Source organism: Barbus barbus (assembly GCF_936440315.1).
Source record: "Barbus barbus genome assembly, chromosome: 49".
Classification (NCBI taxonomy): domain Eukaryota; kingdom Metazoa; phylum Chordata; class Actinopteri; order Cypriniformes; family Cyprinidae; genus Barbus; species Barbus barbus.
The window spans coordinates 15,086,717-15,105,485 of record NC_136727.1 but is presented as its reverse complement, the minus strand read 5'-3'; the positions used below and the strand labels follow the sequence as shown (position 1 = coordinate 15,105,485).

The 18,769-nt window shown below is 40.9% G+C and overlaps 1 protein-coding gene across 1 annotated transcript; it reads right to left on the bottom strand.

Annotated features, from left to right (window-relative positions):
- Positions 1–1,179: 1,179 nt before the first annotated feature.
- Positions 1,180–14,393, bottom strand: LOC306867309 (uncharacterized protein; the record flags this gene model as incomplete). The annotated part of the gene is made up of 8 exons (XM_079412911.1): positions 1,180–1,746; positions 1,931–2,257; positions 2,353–2,393; positions 5,640–5,700; positions 9,637–9,646; positions 10,798–10,984; positions 14,119–14,222; positions 14,331–14,393. The coding sequence occupies 8 exons, from the start codon at positions 14,391–14,393 to the stop codon at positions 1,457–1,459; spliced, it is 1,083 nt and encodes a 360-aa protein (XP_079269037.1). The 3' UTR covers positions 1,180–1,456.
- Positions 14,394–18,769: the final 4,376 nt, after the last annotated feature.

Here is an 18,769-nt window from a genome sequence, read left to right as displayed (position 1 = left end):
GAGTGGTTGGTGAATGGTCATCTGTTCCAACAAGACTGTGACATCAGCAAAGAGGCAGCGGGTGATGATTTCGGCTAGAACATAGGGAAGTGAGATGAAATGTCCCTTTAGAGTCTATGAGGGTGTCAAAATGATCTCTGCTAGATATGTAGAGTTCATAACTGACCATTTTCTGTTATGGTGTAATAAGAAAAATTGTGCCTTCTGTAAAACAATGATTTTCATGCAGGACAATGTGCCATCCAATGCTGCAATCCCATTGATAACCTGTGAAATCCTTAAAAGGAAGATCTATGAGGGGGTGGACAGCAGTATACCTTTGAACAGTAGGAGGCAATACTGGCCTGAAGTTCATATGAACTGAGAGTTGTTAACTCAAACTAAATAGTTTTGTTGTTTTATTATTATTATTATTATCTGTTTATACAACATATGACAGATTTGAGTTTATTATTACTTATTAAACATTTTGAAACTGCATTCTGCATATTTTGCACAACATATTTTGTTGTTTTCAAAATGTCAATAAAGGTGTTGTCATTATCAATTCTTTTTAACATCCACATTGTAATAGGATTGTTCAGAATAAACAATTTTTTCAGTTTATTCTTTTTTCTTGGTTTCCCAGAAACCATGTGGCAGTCATGTGAACAAGAAGTAAACACAATGGAATTCCTTGACAGAGGTATTTATGAGAAATGTTGCTTTGCATAGAAATGTTCAATTCAATTCAAGTTTATCTGAATAGCGCTTTTCACAATACAAATTGTTGCAAAGCAGCTTTGCACAAAAAGTTTCTACATATATTATATTTAGAAGTAGGTTATTAGTGGTACAGTGAAAATCATGCAGTTAGTTTTATTACATTTAATCAAACAGAGGGTGAACACTATTAACTGCAAGGATTATAGGTTGTGATTAAATTTATAGCACAATTTTGTAGTTTTGTATGTTGTCTGAGGGTTGGCATCATCTGAGGTCCTCTGGGGGGTTGGCATCATCTCTTCTCAGATCTTCGTAAGGGTCAGATCAGGATTGAAGCTTGGGTGATTCCTAGTTGCCTCGGGATGCGAGTCCCATTGCAGAAACAGAAAATGTCTACTAAATTAATGAATAAATATAATACGATTTTAGTAGAAAGTGTAAAAAAAAACCGATAAAAAAAAAACTCTGACAGATACCAGTTCATTTAAACATTTATTGTGTCTTAAGGTTTACATCAGTATACAATGAAACACAATAATCTGTAAATACTGAAGTAGATTTTAACAAAATAAAACATTTTCAGTATGAATATGTTCACTTTATATGAATATATATACATATATAACATTTGTAGTACAGAACTGTTAAGGCAGCAACATATTGACAGGCTCATTTTCTTTTAACTTCAGCTAAAAATGTTCCTGTTTCCTTTTTTTCCTCCTTGTTTAGTGCGCCAAGCTGCACATCAGTGTCATTTACCTGCTACTTCATCACGATCATCAGCAGTTACTGATTTATAATATGGGACAGGGCTCAAAACCTCATGAGCGTCTGAACTCAGGCCATCTTTACATGACATAAGGCAGCTTGGGATCTTTTTTCTAAAGATAATTAGAAAGAAAAGTAAACCTATGGTTAACAGAATGCCAATCAGGATCCAAAGCCATGATTTCTCGACACTGTCTGGTCTGGTTTCTTCTTGGTTTTCTTGATCAGTGGTTTTGTTTCCTTTTTCTGTTGTTGGTTCTGCAACAAAAAAGTCTGAGAGAAAACAACATTACTGCACTGTGATAAAGACAACAGATCCGTATCATTTATATACAGCAGCTTTCAGACTGAAACATCACTAGTGAACTACTGTAATATCGGATCAATCATTCAGTCTATTTAGATTTTAAAGCATAAAACCTTAGATTAAAAACATCATGCAGCTATTTTCACACACCGTTGTTGATCAGCAGTACAGTCTTCTGTTCATCTGAGGGTTTGATGTGGCAGCTGTATTCTCCTGCATCAGCGTGAGTGAGACCAGAGAGTTTAATGGAGAAGTTTCCTCTCACATACTCTTCAGGGAAAGTTTCAGCTCTGTTCTTGTACCGGCGGTCCTGTGTCTCTAGTGAATCTTCACCCTTGATTATATCAAACACAATCTTGCTGCCATTGTGTCTCCAGTGCACTTCAGTGTCTAGAAGTTTAAGATCATGTTGAGTTGAGAAACACGGCAGGACAAAGGAACCACCAATAACAGCCTCTGCTGTCACCTCCAGAGACACTGAAATCACACAAACTCTTATTGTTACGACATAATCTCACATTTATGCATGCTGCATGAATTTACCTGTCAAATGTAGTTTGTTTGGTTCTCACCTTTGTTTATCAGCACTGCAAGTATACAGACAGAGCTGAAACTGCAGGAAAATAAAGAATAATAAACAAGCGGTAGATCATGACACTTGTAATTAGATTCACATCTCAAACAGTTTCATTATTTATCATAACCTATAGACAGATTAAGTTAAATCATTCAATCTGGATACAGTTTATTGCTATTTTAACAAGATTGTCAATAAAAAAATGTAAACATAAAAATATATAATCTTAAAACTGTAATATAAAAAAATACAATGTAATAATATAGTATATAACAGTGTAATTCATATGTATCACTTTCACAAGATTCTGTCATTTTATACCTCTATCTTTAACGAAATTGTGACAATCCACCAGTTTACAACTAAATGTTGTAAAACACCCATCTTACCCTACAGACAAAACATTAAATACCTTGAACAGACCATAAGACTAGACAAATCAAATCACTACCAAATAAACCTGCACAAGCAATGAGATTCAAGATGATAAATTGCTGTTGCTAACTGCTAATTGCTAAAGACAAAATAATAATTGTACGATAATTGTGCCTGGACATAAACCTCTTGATTGTTGATTAATGACAAATTAATAATGTATTAATGATGCTTAAAAGATTTCCCTCTTAATTCTAGTTTAAATGAAGCATTTGAAAAAAACAACAACAACAAAAAAAAAACACGACAGGCCGGACAAGCTAACTAGGCCCTCGATAACTCATGGTGTGTTTGTCTAAATATTATTTCATTCAGAATTCATCAAACATACCTGATCATCATGGTTTCCCAATAATATTAATAGGTTTTGTTTAAATATTTTGATGTAAATATGTCTGAAATTAGGATTAAATACTACTTTTTCAAACAATGGAGATTATCGTAAACTCTTCCGCATCAGACATGTGTGCTACGGATGACATCAGACGTAAGTGACGTCAACAGTAACATGTGAATGATATGACACGTGCACCAGAAATGTGTTAAACCTATTCAGATTTACTTCAGTATATTCAAGACACCTGAGACAGAAGGTGACTTTCCCAAGCTTTTCATCGCATATAGCCAGCTCTTGATCTTCTACTCAATCTTCAGCTTTAGTAATACTGAACCAGTCTCTTCCGTCCGTCACCGTGTCTCCAATCATATCTCTGTCATGACTTCAGTTCATCAAAAACCTTTGTTTTAGTTCTCATCTTCATTTGTTAGACTACAAAATATTGTGCCAGTTTCACTGTAAAATTATGGACCCTTTTCACACACTGTCATGTTTCCACAGTTATTAATATTCTAAATCTACACTGTAAAATTTTTAGTTTAGTCAACTTGAAATTTTAAGATACTCGATGTTAATTTAAGGGACAACTGGAATATTTTAGTTGACTAAACTAAACATTTTAACAAATTAAAAACAAATTAATGGGGTAACAAATTATTATTTTTATTTTTTTTACAGCAGTTAGCTACAGCCCCTAAATTCGACATTCAAGGAGTGCAGATATTTGCCCCAAACACAATGAAATATTTTACTTTTGTGAAACTTTGCTTGTTTTACTCTGGTTGAGTCTGTGTGCTGCTTGATGACACACAGTATTTCATAAATAGGCTTCTTTTCACTGTAAAAAGTGACAAGTTGACTAACTTAAAAAAAATTGAGGAAACCTATTGCCTTAAAATTATTAATAATTAATAATAAAAAAGTATAAGTGAAGTGAATTGTCAATTGTCACTTAACCTTTTTTTCAATTATTATTTACTTAATAATTTTAAGGCAACGTACTTCCTCATTTTTTTTAAGTTAAGACAACATCACTTTTTACAGTGTAGTTTTTTATTTTTATTATTATTATTATTATTTATGTTTTTTAATGTACGTTTATAACACTATACTTTCTGTTAGTTTACTTTGAAACTAAATTTCAGAAAATATAGTTAAGGCTGCTGTATGGGGGTTTCTAATAAAACAGCTGAGGAAATTATGGCAAATTTAAAAAATTTCTCTCTTCTGACCAACATAATCAATCACAGGTTCTATATCTTTTCAGCAGGTAGCTATAGGTATCCTTCCATGTTTTCATATTAGTGAAATGAAAAGGATTAAACAAAATAATAAGTACATTTAATCAGTTACTTACATGAATGTGAGTCCAGCTTCCTTTCGTAAAATTGTTGATCCTTGAGTGAATCATTTCTCTGAATGATGTTTTATATGTTACCGCTGTCACTGAGTCTTGATACATTATCGTGTTTCAACTTAATAATAGTATTTTTGTTTTTTTCCATCCTTTCTCAGTTCAGCAAGATCTGTCTCATAGATACTCTCTCTCTATTTTATTCTGACAAACTGTTTAAGTGCTGTGAAGAGACTGTAATATCCTCAATCTGACGAGAGGAGAAACTCTGGAGTATTGTTATCAAACCAGAAGAGCAAGTAAGTGGGCTGGTATGATGTGAACACATTGGCCATTGGTTTTTGTTTCATGAAAAAGTAAGAACATGAAAAGAATGCAGAAATTCGACTTACACCCTCAATCATGTAGATGAATAAGAACAATCGTCTTAAAGAGACAAAGACAACAAAAGTCCCCAATGTAGATTTGTCATTAATTTGCCTTTTAAAGCACAATTTTAAGCAAACAGGTGGTTGTGTTGCATGTTTGTTTCCATTCAGTTGCATTCTTCTGAACTTCTTTTTTTTTTTTTTTGGCTTTCATCTATTCTTGTTCAATTTTATTATATTATGAAAACATAATATTTGCCATGATATTATTAGTACAAGAAATATAGTAAATGGAAATCCATGTCTTTGTATTATATAGACTGATATAAGGACAGTATATGCTTGTATACTGATATTATGTGTGTGTGTGTGTGTGTGTGTGTGTGTGTGTGTGTGTGTGTGTGTGTGTGTGTTTGTGTGTGCAAATTTATATTCATAAAGTCAAAAAGTAATCTAATAATGTAGTCTAAGTTTAAATGTTAGAATGCCATACCAAAAGTGGACATTTCTTTAGAATGATCCATTAACTATGCATAAAATTAGACTTTTCACTTAAGAACCACATGGGTGTCTGTCATGCCTTAAAATATTTTACGACTGCCTTTGTATTTAACATGAATTTAATAAAACGTAAGTTACTAATTATATCACTTTCATTGTACAGAACACAGCAAAGTAAACTTATATTATCAAAGAACATTATCATTTAATTATCAAGACTTCAGTCTCAAAAACTCCCATTATAATCACTGAAGCTGTTTGCGTTGTGAAATGAATCTCTTACTTACATCGTACGGTACGCACTTCTGCACTTTGTTGTTTCTGATAAGAGAATTAACAGAGAATTCACTCAGCGAGCGCGCGCCCTGAACAAAACGCCGCGTGTCAGCGATGACTCATCTGAACATCTCTGATTGGTTATGGCATTCATAAACTCAACATAATCGTGTGTGATTGGTTATAATGCGCAGTTCTGTAAAAACGCGTCTGGCTCAGCGCCAGCCAGAGAACTCAGATTAGAAATTTAGCAGCTGGTGATTTAACGCACTGAACGAACTAATCACGCCAATGTGGCTGTATCAAATATAAAAATATGATTCAGATATGTTTTGTCTTTTGGAAACTGCATTCAAAATCCACTTAGCTCAAAAATCTGAGGGGGCACGTGCCCCCTTAGTTTGAATGGGCATGGCGCCTATGAATATGTCCTTATCATCACTTTTTTATCATCATGAATTTAAAGCATCATTGCTAAATACAAATATTAATTTCTATTCATCAAGGAATCCTGACAAAATGTATGCAACTATTTTAAATATAATTAATAATAATAATAATGTTTGTTGAACAGAAAATCAGCATATTAGAATTTCCAAAACAATTCCAAACATTTGTTTTGCCATTAATTCTAATAATCCATTGAGATTTGACACATATATCTGGTCTGATCATCATCCAGTCTGTCTGGAATGACATGAAGAAACAGAACAAACCGAGACAGACTAAATGCTTCAAGAGACCTACCTGTCAAGAGTGTGGTCCAATGAGTGTCTAGGCACACAGCAGACAGGGGCAGAACATACACAGGAAACAGACTAGAACTGACATAATCTAAAAACATGAACTCACTGAATTATGAAAACACACTGCTCTTGTGTCTGTTTTTATGATTAACATCTCACTGTTCATGCAGCTAGAGAATGAAGTTATCAGATGAGATGTGGGCCATGTTCGTGCTAACAAATTTGTTTCACATCTGTGTGTTTCTGAAACCCTCAGAACATTAACTGTAACAGGAATTCCATTATCATAAAGATTCCTCAAATTCTACTAGATAGCAAAATCAGAGATAGGGGATCTGAGATGTCTTGATCTGTAATTGTCTCATGAAGTCAGGAAACACTGTAAGGTATCAGTATACCCAATTAACAAAAATATGTTCTAAAAATATTTTGCTAAAAGTTCCCATTATAGTGTGAAAACATTCATTAGTATTCTCTGAATAGTACTCTGAACATTGTTTTGGTTACATTAAAACATTAAAAGAATATTTTATTCTATTGTATTTCCATTTTGCAAACATAACAGGAACATATGTATTTGAATGTTCTCTGAACATTCTGAAAAAGAAAAGTAACAATTGAAAAATGTCCAAATAAATTTTTCAGGCAAAACTGTTCAATTGGTGATGCATAAATAACTTCTTTGTGCTTTCTTGTGCTTTAAAAAGCAAACAAAACAAACAAAATCATGCTAACAAAAATCATCTCTCGATGATTATACAGCATTATCGTGTAAGATTTTTCAACTGGACATTTAGTTTTTCTTTGATGTCACCATTATTCAGAATGATATCGGCCGATACCAATGCCGATACTGATAGTTATGTGTAAGTCAAAAATTTGACATGGTGATGACAGAAACACCTCCAAAACTCAGCAACAGCACCAGACTTCACTTCAATGGTGAGTGTTAATTAACTGTTCTACTTAGCGAGCGGGAAATCGCAGTGCACCTTGGGATCACACCTTACAATGACATCAGCACCACTGATTGATGGAGTTATTAATAAATAAAAATAATAAATAAATAATCAATGATTTGTTTATCAATAAATAAACAAATACATAAATAAATTAATTAATTAATTAATAGGTTGATTGCATGGCATTGTGCTGATTAATCACTGATTAACCAAACATAATCACAGCACATTAAATACGTTTATCATCATCAACAAGACTCCGACAAAAATACCAGCATTATTGAGGAAAACACTTACTGCTGTTGCTCGTTGGAGCGTTGTTAAAGTCACCGCTGAACGCTGTTTCACAGACAGCATATCAGGTAACGAGTGGTTTTTAAAATAAAAAAATCAGTTAAATATGACCTGGGGGCCACCAATCGACTCGCCCTGCCATAACTAATTTATTTTAGCCTTTTCTTTTTTTATTCCTATTTATCGTAGTCTATTTATCTAGTATGCACGTCAAATGTCAATGCTGCGGGCTCCGGTCAGAAGTCTATGGGAATCCCTGCAAGTTACAACATGACGCCAAAGGGGTACCCAGTAAGTTAAAACATGACGCCATGGGGATCCTGACCAAGCTTCAATATGTGACGAGTTGGGAGTGAGAACGTGTTGTACAGACAAGCCACAGCTAAGTGCTAGCAATGACTCTGACTCTGTGTTTCTTGCCATTAATTGTTTGCTGTATATATTACACTTTCACATGCACTCACTCAAAAATTCATAATTTAGTATATCATATTCAAGATCAAACTTGAATACAAGAAAGCTCAAGAACGACGGGAAAGACCCGATGAGGTGGGACAAGGCGCTGAGGAGGAGATCAAAAGGCTAAAAGAGACCCTAGCAGATACTAGCCAAGAAATGCAACAAGTCAAGGCAGACTACGCTGATCGGTCCGAAAAGCTACAGTATGCGGAACAGCTGCTGGAGAAAGCAAAGGCCGACTTCAGGGATAAGAACAGCAGAATCAAAGCCCTTGAAGCTCACCTGGATGAGTCAAGAAACGAGGTTAGCAGTCTAACACGACAGCTAGACTATGTCAAAGAAGAAGCTGATAGTTTCCAAGAGGAACTCAAGCACGCTTATGAATTGCGCCATGAGCCATCGAGGACACGACACGCACCGACCTCATCCCTGCCGAGCAGGACCGGGTCACCTGTTCCAGGACTGACACGTGAACAAAAAGTGGAGGGGGTGGTATTGAAACATTCACCACCTCCCTCTGGAGAACTTTACCTCACTCTGCCTCAGCCAAAAGAATCTGCTGCAGCCAGCCACCGATCATCGCACGGCTTGAACCTAAAAGACCTCGACAAGCTCGCCAGGAACATTGGGAAATTCACCACGAGCATGCCAAATAGCCAAAATATCCAAGCTTATCTCCAAGATATCGATTTCCATTTGGAAATACGACCTAACGTTACGGACAAAGATAGACTCTATTTACTCCGAACGACATCCAGTTCTGAAGTTCGCAGCTTCCTGGACAGGCAGCCTGCTCACACAAAGACTGATTGCCAACTGCTCCGAGAAGCCCTCATTAAAGAGTTATCCGACCCTGAGTCCGAACAAGGCCTAGTGGCTGCCCTGGAAACAAGCCAAGACGTCACAAACCTCCTCAAGCCTACTACAGCCGACTCAGACAAGCATACTTCGGAACTCGTAATGAACTCAACATGAAGGACAAACTAAACTTCAAAACTCTCTTCCTAAGGTACCTTCACCCCGGCGTAAGCCACCATCTTGGCATTCTCACATGTCCACGAACAATGAATGCTCAGCAGTTGCGATAGTGGGCGCAGAAAGCCTACGGCAAACAAAAGATGGCCTCAGAAAAGAGCGGCAAAAGCCCAGCAGTTCTTGACTTCAACACTCAAAGTCAAGGGATGACTCTAGAGGGCACCCAACGCCAAGATAATGCCAAGCCACCACCCAGAGGGTGGAATGCACCCTCGTCCAACAAAGAACGAGACTCCCACGCTGGTACCAGATCTAAACAGAGGTATGAATGCTGGGATTGACCGCGTGGACGTCAACCCTCACCTGGACGGCATTGGAAAAAGACATGGGACCAGTCAAGGCCTCATGAGAGTCAATGGGAAAGATTGTGGAACCAACCAAGCTCATTTCGAAACTCAAGAGGAAAAAAATCATGGGAATCCAACGGAAACGCAAAGGGAGAACGACAAAATCACCCTGGAGCGACTAGCCTAAGGAATCGACGAAAGAATTCACAAAGATTCCAAACTGACCGAGATCAAACTGAATCCACACAAGAACAAAAGACACCACCGTCTTTCGACTCACAAGAACTAATGAATATGATAATGAAAGAATTCTTCCAACGGAAAGAGGAAGATCGGAAATGGGAAAAGAAAGAGAAACCAGATTCAGCCTGACTAGCGGCCGGACGAGAAGGCAGCGACCAGCTGACCCAACCAGCCACGGAGAACAGCACTCTTTCACCTCACTCTCAGAGAACCGCAATCGCAATAACTTCAGATGGACACGAAACCCCACCTGAAAATCCAGCAACAGAGTTAGACACTAACTCAACACCCAACGCTCCAGATCACAGCAGCTTCCAACAAACACCTGCTGATGAAACCACTCAAGTTCCTGAAATTGCTGTCTTAGTCGACTGCTACTCCGCCGAAGAACACCACATCAGCCCTGATATCCTAACCGTTTCCTCCCAAAATCCAGTCCCTCAACTCCTAGGCGATCTCATTGAGAAAGGTATAGCAAGAAAGTTTTACCTCTCCATCATCATTGAACGACACATCAGAGAAGGGCTTGATACGGGAGCCGACATCACTCTAATGTCCACCGAACTCCTCGAAAAGGTCCAAGAAATAACAAAGAGGACTAACAGAACCCTCAGACTCCAGAGGTGTGAGCTGAACCTTCAAGCATATTCCCACACGGGCCTCCAACTGAAACATGTGGCCCCAATCCACCTAATGGTGGGATCAATGGATCTCGTCCATCCAGTAAACGTCTCACCACTCAAGACGTATCCACTTCTCATTGGGAAAGATCTGCTTAATCGCTTCAAACCTCTAATAGACTTCAAGCACCTAAAGATGTGGACACAAGTCTGCGAACCTCTGCCCTGCCAGTCAGTAGACTCCAACGAGTCGCAGTGTCAAGTCACAGACACCGCTCCTACTTCACTGACTGATGATGCAGTAGCAAAGCCTGTACCTGGATCAAGCACAAGCAGCAAAGACCAGGACCCTCTCTCTGCTCACTGCAGGAGCCTGAATCAAACACAGGCCCCCTTCAAATCATGACTGCAATAGATGTCCAAGGCACATCAGTGTCCAACGCGGCACTAGCCCTGTGGGCAGAGAATTCAGCCATCAGCCTGAATCTATTCAGAACACTGAAGCAAAGACATCAGAGTCTACCACGTCGCTAAGCACAGCCGCTTCCCTCTCGGTCCCTGGTCGACAACCATGGCCACCTCCAAGATCATCTGAGCTGTGGACATGCGATGGAACAACAGACATCTGAGTCACTACTTCCTCGTCGTCCCAGACCTGCCTCATGACATCTACATTGGAGCGGATATCATGGTCCGGCTCAATGCTTGCACTGATACCGTGAACGACATCATATGGGCTCCTCTGTCACACCAACTGACTGCTTCAGTCAACCTCAAGAACCTCCAATCTGGTCAAAACATGCCAGACACATGTGCTATGATCACAGAGCAAGAAGCCACAATACCTGCCTACAGCAAGAGTGTCAGTGTCCGCCTCAACATGAGACCTGGCCAAACTCTCAACAGTAAGCTAAGCTTCTTCCATCCTTCCAGGACTTGCCTGAAACTAGGACTGACCCTGGAAGCCACACCTCTCATGGAAGTGTCATCTCGTGCTGTGTATGTGTTGTTCAACAACTGTACGGCCCAAAACATCCACGTTCCCAAAGTCATTCACCTGGGATGGCTCATCAGCCAGGCATTCCATGACTTTGAACTGATGGTACCTGTCATAGGCCCTATACCAGCACAGCTAATGCCAGACGAATACGACGACACTGTAACGTTCACAAAACCCCATGAAATTATTGCCATCACTTCCATTCTGCCGGTCTCCAGAGAAAGTGTCTGCCATTCAGAACTAACCGATGACTCGCTGTCTACGCTGTTTTAACACAGCCTGCGACAGAATCATCTACACAGGTGAACACCGGGGCCCAAAGCCCCTCAAATAACTTAACTGCAGAACCACCCTACGCCGGGTTCAATGCACAAATTCAACAGATCTTGAGTGAGGCGGATGCCCTCCACAACGAAGTGGATTGCCAAGGAATCAAAGAGGTTCTGCACAACTGACCCAGATCCACACAGTGTGTATCCCGACAAACCCAAATGCGCCACCCACATTTGTGCGACAGTACAAGATTCCAATAGCATCATATGAGCCAGTGCAAGAAATTGTTGACTCCATGCTGCAAAAGGGAGTCATCCGGCCCTGTAACAGCACATACTGTGCCCCGTTATGGCCAGTCCTAAAGCCCAATGGCAAATGATGGCCCACCATCGACTATCGCAAGTTGAATCGCAAGTTGAATCAGCAAGTACCTTTGTCATGATGTCTATTGCCCAATTGAACCAAGAAATTCCCAAAATCAAAGTCTTGACGATCCTGTCCACACTGGACGTTGCCTCCGGGTTCTGGACGATCCCTGTCCACCCCGATGACCAACACAAGTTGGTATTTGCTTTTGGCAATCGACAGTACACCTTCACACGGTGCCCCTTCGGCTATGCCAACTCACCAGCTGAATTCAACATCTTTCTGAACAAAGCATGCCCTGACGCCAGAGACAGAGGCAACCTTGTCTACGTAGATGATATTTTAATGAAAAGCTCAAGTGTGGAAGACCACCTCAAGGAAATTGATCACGTCCTAAACCAGCTGACAACGGCAGGAGCCAAAATCGCCCTTCACAAAGGACAGTGGTGCAAAACCAAGGTGCACTATGTCGGACTGCTTGTCGGAAGCAACAGCATCGAGCCACAGTCTAACCGCACCCAAGCAATCCAAAGCATAAAAGTGCCGACTAACATCTCTGAGCTGCAAAGCTTTCTGGGAGTGTGCAATTACTCGCAACAGTTCATTAAAAACTACGCGGACATCGCCCGACCACTAACCTCCCTCCTGAAAATGGATGAACCCTTCGTTTGGACGGAAGCCCAGGACACAGCGATGAACCAGCTCAAACAGCGCCTGTGCTCTGCTCCGTGCCTGGCCTACCCAGATCCAGGAAAAGAATTGGATTCTCCAGTCATTGCCTAAGCGCAGGCCTATACCAGCTCCATGACAAAGACAAGCGAGTGGTCGCTTATGCCAGTAAAATGCTGCTTCCCCCAGAATGAAAGTACTCAGACTGCGAAAAAGCTCTGCTTTGCACTGTGTGGGCTATCCAGCATTTCTCTAATTACATCGGTGCACAGAAAGTCATCATTGAGACTTGTCACCAGCCTGTCACCTTCCTCAACAGTCAACGCATCAGGGATGGCGTGGTGACCAACGCATGCATAGCTACCTGGCTAATGACACTCCAAGGACGGAACGTTGAGGCAAGATACGCCCAAAACTACAAATCCTCACTGGGAAACGGGCTGGCAGCCTGCCAAAACTGTTCAACGGACACACTGCACACACCAGTGAAACCTAAAGAACCACCACAACCTCAACTGACGAACCACAGGTACTTCAAGAATAATGTTTGTGACGGAATGCCCACAGCATGTGTCGATGGCTGCTCCTACAACCACAAGTGCAATTTACAAGCTGGAGCGGGAGTGGTCTGGCTCAACAACGACCCTTGTCCACCCCGACAATTCAATTTAGGCCCATTTCAATCCCTCCCACCCAACCCATCAGTGGCAGCCATAACCCGCCGCCAGCACGCCACTAGTGCTCATACCCCCACCTCCTCCCACATTGCCCTATCACCTCAGTCCGCTGCTGACGATCTCCTCACCCTCCAAACTGCGGATCCAACACTGCGAACTATGGCAGCTCACATTGCCGATCCCATCCTATTTCCACCTTTGACCTCACCGCTTCCTCCGAGCTCCGCACGCTCCACTCAATCAAGCCCCTCACTTCGCCAAAGCTCGTAGTGACTCACGGCCAAAGGGGGATTATGCTGACACACACACACGATGCACCATGCGCGGGACACCACGGTGCCAAGGCCACCTATGAAACACTCAAGCAAGTAGAATACTGGCCTGGCATGCAGCAAGACGTAGTGGAATATGTAAAAGGAGGCCTGGTGTGTTGCCAGTTCCAACCGGTAAACCCAAACCACTGGGTTGGACCCTTGCCACAGTCAACACGGGGTAACAAATACTTCCTCACCATGGTCTGTGAATCCACGAAGTGGATAGAATGCCTCCCAGCTCCCAATGATACAGCAGAAACAACAGCCTGCCTGTTAATGAACCACATCTTCTCAAGATTTGGACTGCCTTCAAGGGTCAACTCTGACCGCGCAACCCACTTCACCGCCGAAATACTGCAGGAAGTGTGGAAACTCCTGGGTATACAGTCCAAGCTCCCCATAAATTTCCACCCAACTTCCTTGGGTCAATTTGAACGTGGCAACCGGACAGTGATCAGCATGTTAAGAAGTATGTGTACGCTAATCAAAAGGATAGGGATATTAAACTTCCGCTGGTACTGATGGCTGCTCGAGCCACCCCTCACCAGTCTACCGGAGTATTCCCGTTCCTATTGATGATAGGAAGAAGCATCTGCTGTACCAACCTGGTGACCTGAACCTCGTCACCGCCTATACCACTCACCAGTACCTGGAAGAGTTGCATCAGCACCTGAGAACGACTTTCGCCTTCGCGCAACAGCAACTACAACGAAGCACGGAAGGTCGTAAAGCCTACTACGACCAAAAGGCCTCTCACCATGAGCTCAATGTCGGAGTGTGGTACTACCGCTTTGCCCAACCAAAGCAGAAAACTCCCCATCGCCTGTCAAATAAGTTCTTACCTCACTGGACAGGACCCCACGAGATAGTAGACAAGCTCTCACCTGTCGCCTACCAAATCAAAAGCAGCCAAGGGCGCAGCGAGCCAGTCCTTCGATTGGTCCATCGAAACCAGATAAAGAGGCACCAGAGCTGCAGCCGACCGGGAAAGGAGGAAGATCAAACCCACTGACACAGACTGACAATCATACACTCTATACCACACTAACATAACCACTAACATATAGCAACCTTGCTTAAACACAACACTTACACTCTCTCCTCCGCTGCACTGCTAGGGCCAACATCTAGTAGAGAGGAGTTACTCCACACGTGACACTTGTTTGCTGCCTCACCTCATTCGGTGTCCTTGTGTCTCTTTGTGTATCTCTTTGTTGTTCTTGTGTCTCTTTTGTGTTTTTCCTTTTTCCTCTCTCACTATAATTTATTTTCCCCTCTAGTCCCCCATCAGAGAATTCCCTTTACCAATTCTTTAAATCCAGGTCCCGAAATTAAGATTGACTCCCTTTAATAGAGTCGTGGTAACTCGTTGTGAGAACCGTGGTCAACCGATCCAGGCGACCGGGCCTTTCTCCTCAGTTTGCCCATTATCGACGCTAATAACATTTACCAGCTCGAAGACGTTGTGAATGTGGGATTTTGGTCAAAATCCACACTCTTAAAATCATTGCGTATCACGATAAAAAACGAACAGTTGTATCTGGCCCCAAACCTAAAGATGTGTACGCTCACAAAGGACATTCACTTCCTTTGCCCGAGTAAGCCCTTTGTCCGCGATAATACTGAGGGCATCTGCGGCCTAGAATCCATTAGGCCCGACACTAGCTGCCCCGCCAAAGCTACACCACGTTCTCAAGTTGAGGTAACGCAAGCCGGAATTATTGGAAACCAATGACTGGTCAACACCCCAGCGCGAACGGCTACCCTCACATACGATCAACATGACACAGCAACACACATTATCCTCCCTAAACAAACTCTATGGATCACGGCCCCTAAGGGCTCGATCCTCCATATTGACGATCTGGCATTGTATCACCTTACCGACGACGAGTATCAAGCTGAAATCGAAATCTCACCCATCTTCAAACAGTACTCCTTCGCCCTTGATCCAGAATTGGAAGGAAGGATCAAGGAGGAAGGAACGCAACTCATTGATTTAACTCCTGTTGATACCACTTTAGAAGCTATCGCTCGCCTTCCGCCCACCGGCGTGCCAATTGTTCGGTCTTGGTCTGCCGCTGACACAGCACTTTGCATCTCTACTATTGTAGGATATGTTGTGACTTTGACACTGGCCTTCCTCCTACACAAGCGAGTGAACGCCGTTCAAGAGTCTTTCAACAAATGCACATTTTCCGACATGATAAAACTGACCAAGAACCTGAACCGGAGAACTCAAACAACCTGATTGAGATCACGCCTATACCGCCTCGTCGAACCCCTGACAACTAAACCAATCAAAATGACCCTGAGTAGACTGACCTCGTCCCGGCGCACTCTCGCCAGAACTCCCAGGAGCAGAGCGATCGGGGGAAAAGCGTACAGACGAAGCCTCGGCGACGTCTGTACCATAGCGTCCAGTCCCAGAGGAGCTGGAGGGGCTAGAGAGAACCAGAGGGGACATTGTGCCGACTCTCGAGTCTCAAAGAGGTCCACCTGAGCCTGGCCGAAAACTCCCCAAATCTGCTTCACCACCTCGTGGTGAAGCATCCATTCCCTGGGCCTCGGCCCCTGCCTCGACAGGATGTCTGCTCCCATATTGAGATGCCCAGGGATATGCACAGCTCTCAGTGATAGGAGCTTGCCCTGGGACCTGTGCCAGCTTGTACAAGGGGCGCGACCGCATACCTCCTTGGTGGTTGATGTAAGAGACCACACATAACACTTTAAACTGAAAATGAGTGTATTTATTCAATACGATTATTGCTTTCCATCATACTTTATATAAATATACAGTAGCATACTGACACTGTGCATGTTTTCACACACACACATACATAAAGTTATTTCTGCACATATTCAAACAGTGTAGTTTTCTGAACAGTTCTGCTGTCATTGTGTCTTTAATACATTCTTATGTTTTGCCTTTTTCTTCACTTCTGGATCACAACAAGAATGCAGATCTTTCAGTGACATCTCAATTTTACTTGCAAAGAAACCGAAAGAGAGAAACAAAAGGGTCAAACATACAGCCTCCTCATAAATTTGCCATTCAAATTTCCTTCAGATTGGTTTATAGTCATATCGGCATATAGCTGTGTGTTTCCTTGGTTGAATCAAATCTTTTTGGTACACATTTTTTGTATATCTATTCCTTTTCATTGTTGTCATGTTAATTTGTCTTTAGTTTGACATATTATTCATCCAACAAATACCTGGCATTCAAAAGCAGAGCATTTGTATTCTATGTATATATCATTGTATTGGGTTTCTGTATTATATGGACATAATGACACTAAAGCCTGTTCTGATCAGACTGGTTCTTAAATACATAGATACGTGTCATTTAGTTTGCGTGTCAGCTAATGTTTGAAGTTTTATCACTAAGGCATGGAGTTACTGTGGTGACACATGGCTCCAGGATGCTGGAGATATAAACACTGCCACGAGTCAAAAGATCCCACAGCCATTTCCCTACCAAATTCTGCTGCTGAGATACAGATGGGACTCCAGGAGCCATCAAGAAACACCAGAGACTAACTCAAATCAAAAGAGCCTAGTGTACACTGACGTAATTGAATGATGTGTTATAGGAAATTAAAGAATCGGATTTGGTAAATGATAAGCAGTTTTAATATTAACAAACAGAAAATTATATAAGTACAACTAAACACATTTACACGGCAGCAACTTAATGTATTCATGCATGTACTGTGTCAAAACAAATCCCCATTGAGCTCAAGGTTATGAGTTGTTCTCTTGAGAGCATGAGTATGAATTGTATCTCTGTATAGGATGTTTCTTTCAAACCTTTTTTAACCTGATGGGAATAACAGTATCTAGAATGCTTAAGAATAAGTGCCCATATTGATAGGTGCTACATCGTGTCTTCAGTGGTTGGAATAACAGATCTACGATCAAGTCAATGGCGATATGGCTAATCTCATACACACAGTGAGCACAAGACGAGGTAGTGATCTCTATGATATTATGAATTAATCTATATAATTTCCATGTGGTATACAGTAGGCTACTCAGCATAGCCCCATCTGAATAAATACAAAATATTGTTTTTCTTAAAGGTCACTAATACATTTAATGTAAAGATGACTAAATTAACATTTCTTAATATATTTAATAAAGACTTAGAAAATAATATGTCATTAACATATGTAAAATAAGTAAATAAGTAAGTAAACAAATGCTAAATTCTAGTATGTCCACCATAATTTTAAGTATACTGCTCTGACCCTTATTGGCACTACAAGTTCATGACCATTTGTCAAATCTGTCCTGTTTAACTCCTGGAGGATGACCTCTTTAAATGCCCTGGCCTTTAATAGGGAATGTTGCTCAATTTGTCTCTACAAAATCTGATGCATGAAATGAGGAGAGCTTTTGTTGAGTAATCCAGAGGTGTCCAAACTCGGTCCTGGAGGGCCAGTGACCTGCAGTGTTCAGCTCCAACTTGCCTTAACACACCTGCCTTTAGGTTTATGCCAAGGAAGATCTTGATTAGTAGGTCCAGGTTTGTTAAAACTGGGTTGGGTACTACACTTTGCTGTACAGCGGCCCTCCAGGAACAGGACTGGACACCCCTGGAGTAACCCAAAACATCCAACATTAATCTAATAATATATGAAATACACCTACCCAACAAAAATGGACTGGCACATAATGTATTGTACATCCTTAAGATGCTAAAAGTAAGACTTGTAATTGTGATTAAGATGACAAAATAGGTTTTGGAGCAATGCAATGACACGTTTAGTAAGAGTAGGAAAAGAGAGCTTTCATAATGCTTTGTATGAAAACTTGCAAAAGGGAAAGATTATTTAGCCTAAAATCTGTAAATTTACGAAGATAAACTGTTAATCTACTCCTGGAAATGTGTTTTGTTTAAAATGATCAATGGCTTCAGCAAAGCCCTTCAAATAGAACATATGTGCCACTAGTTTGTAGCATGTAGATCAAATGAAAAACTACAGGGACTTATAAAAAAGCAAAAACAGCCAATTCAAGACTTTAGTTTAAAGCATTAAGATTTATACTTTGACTCAAAATTTCATCTGCTGAAACTGTACATTCAGCATCTGTAAGGAAGAAGTCGTTTTTTGAGACATTTGATTAAGAATCTCATCCAAATGTGCATTTTATGTATGATTACATCAAATATATCTGATATGCTCTACA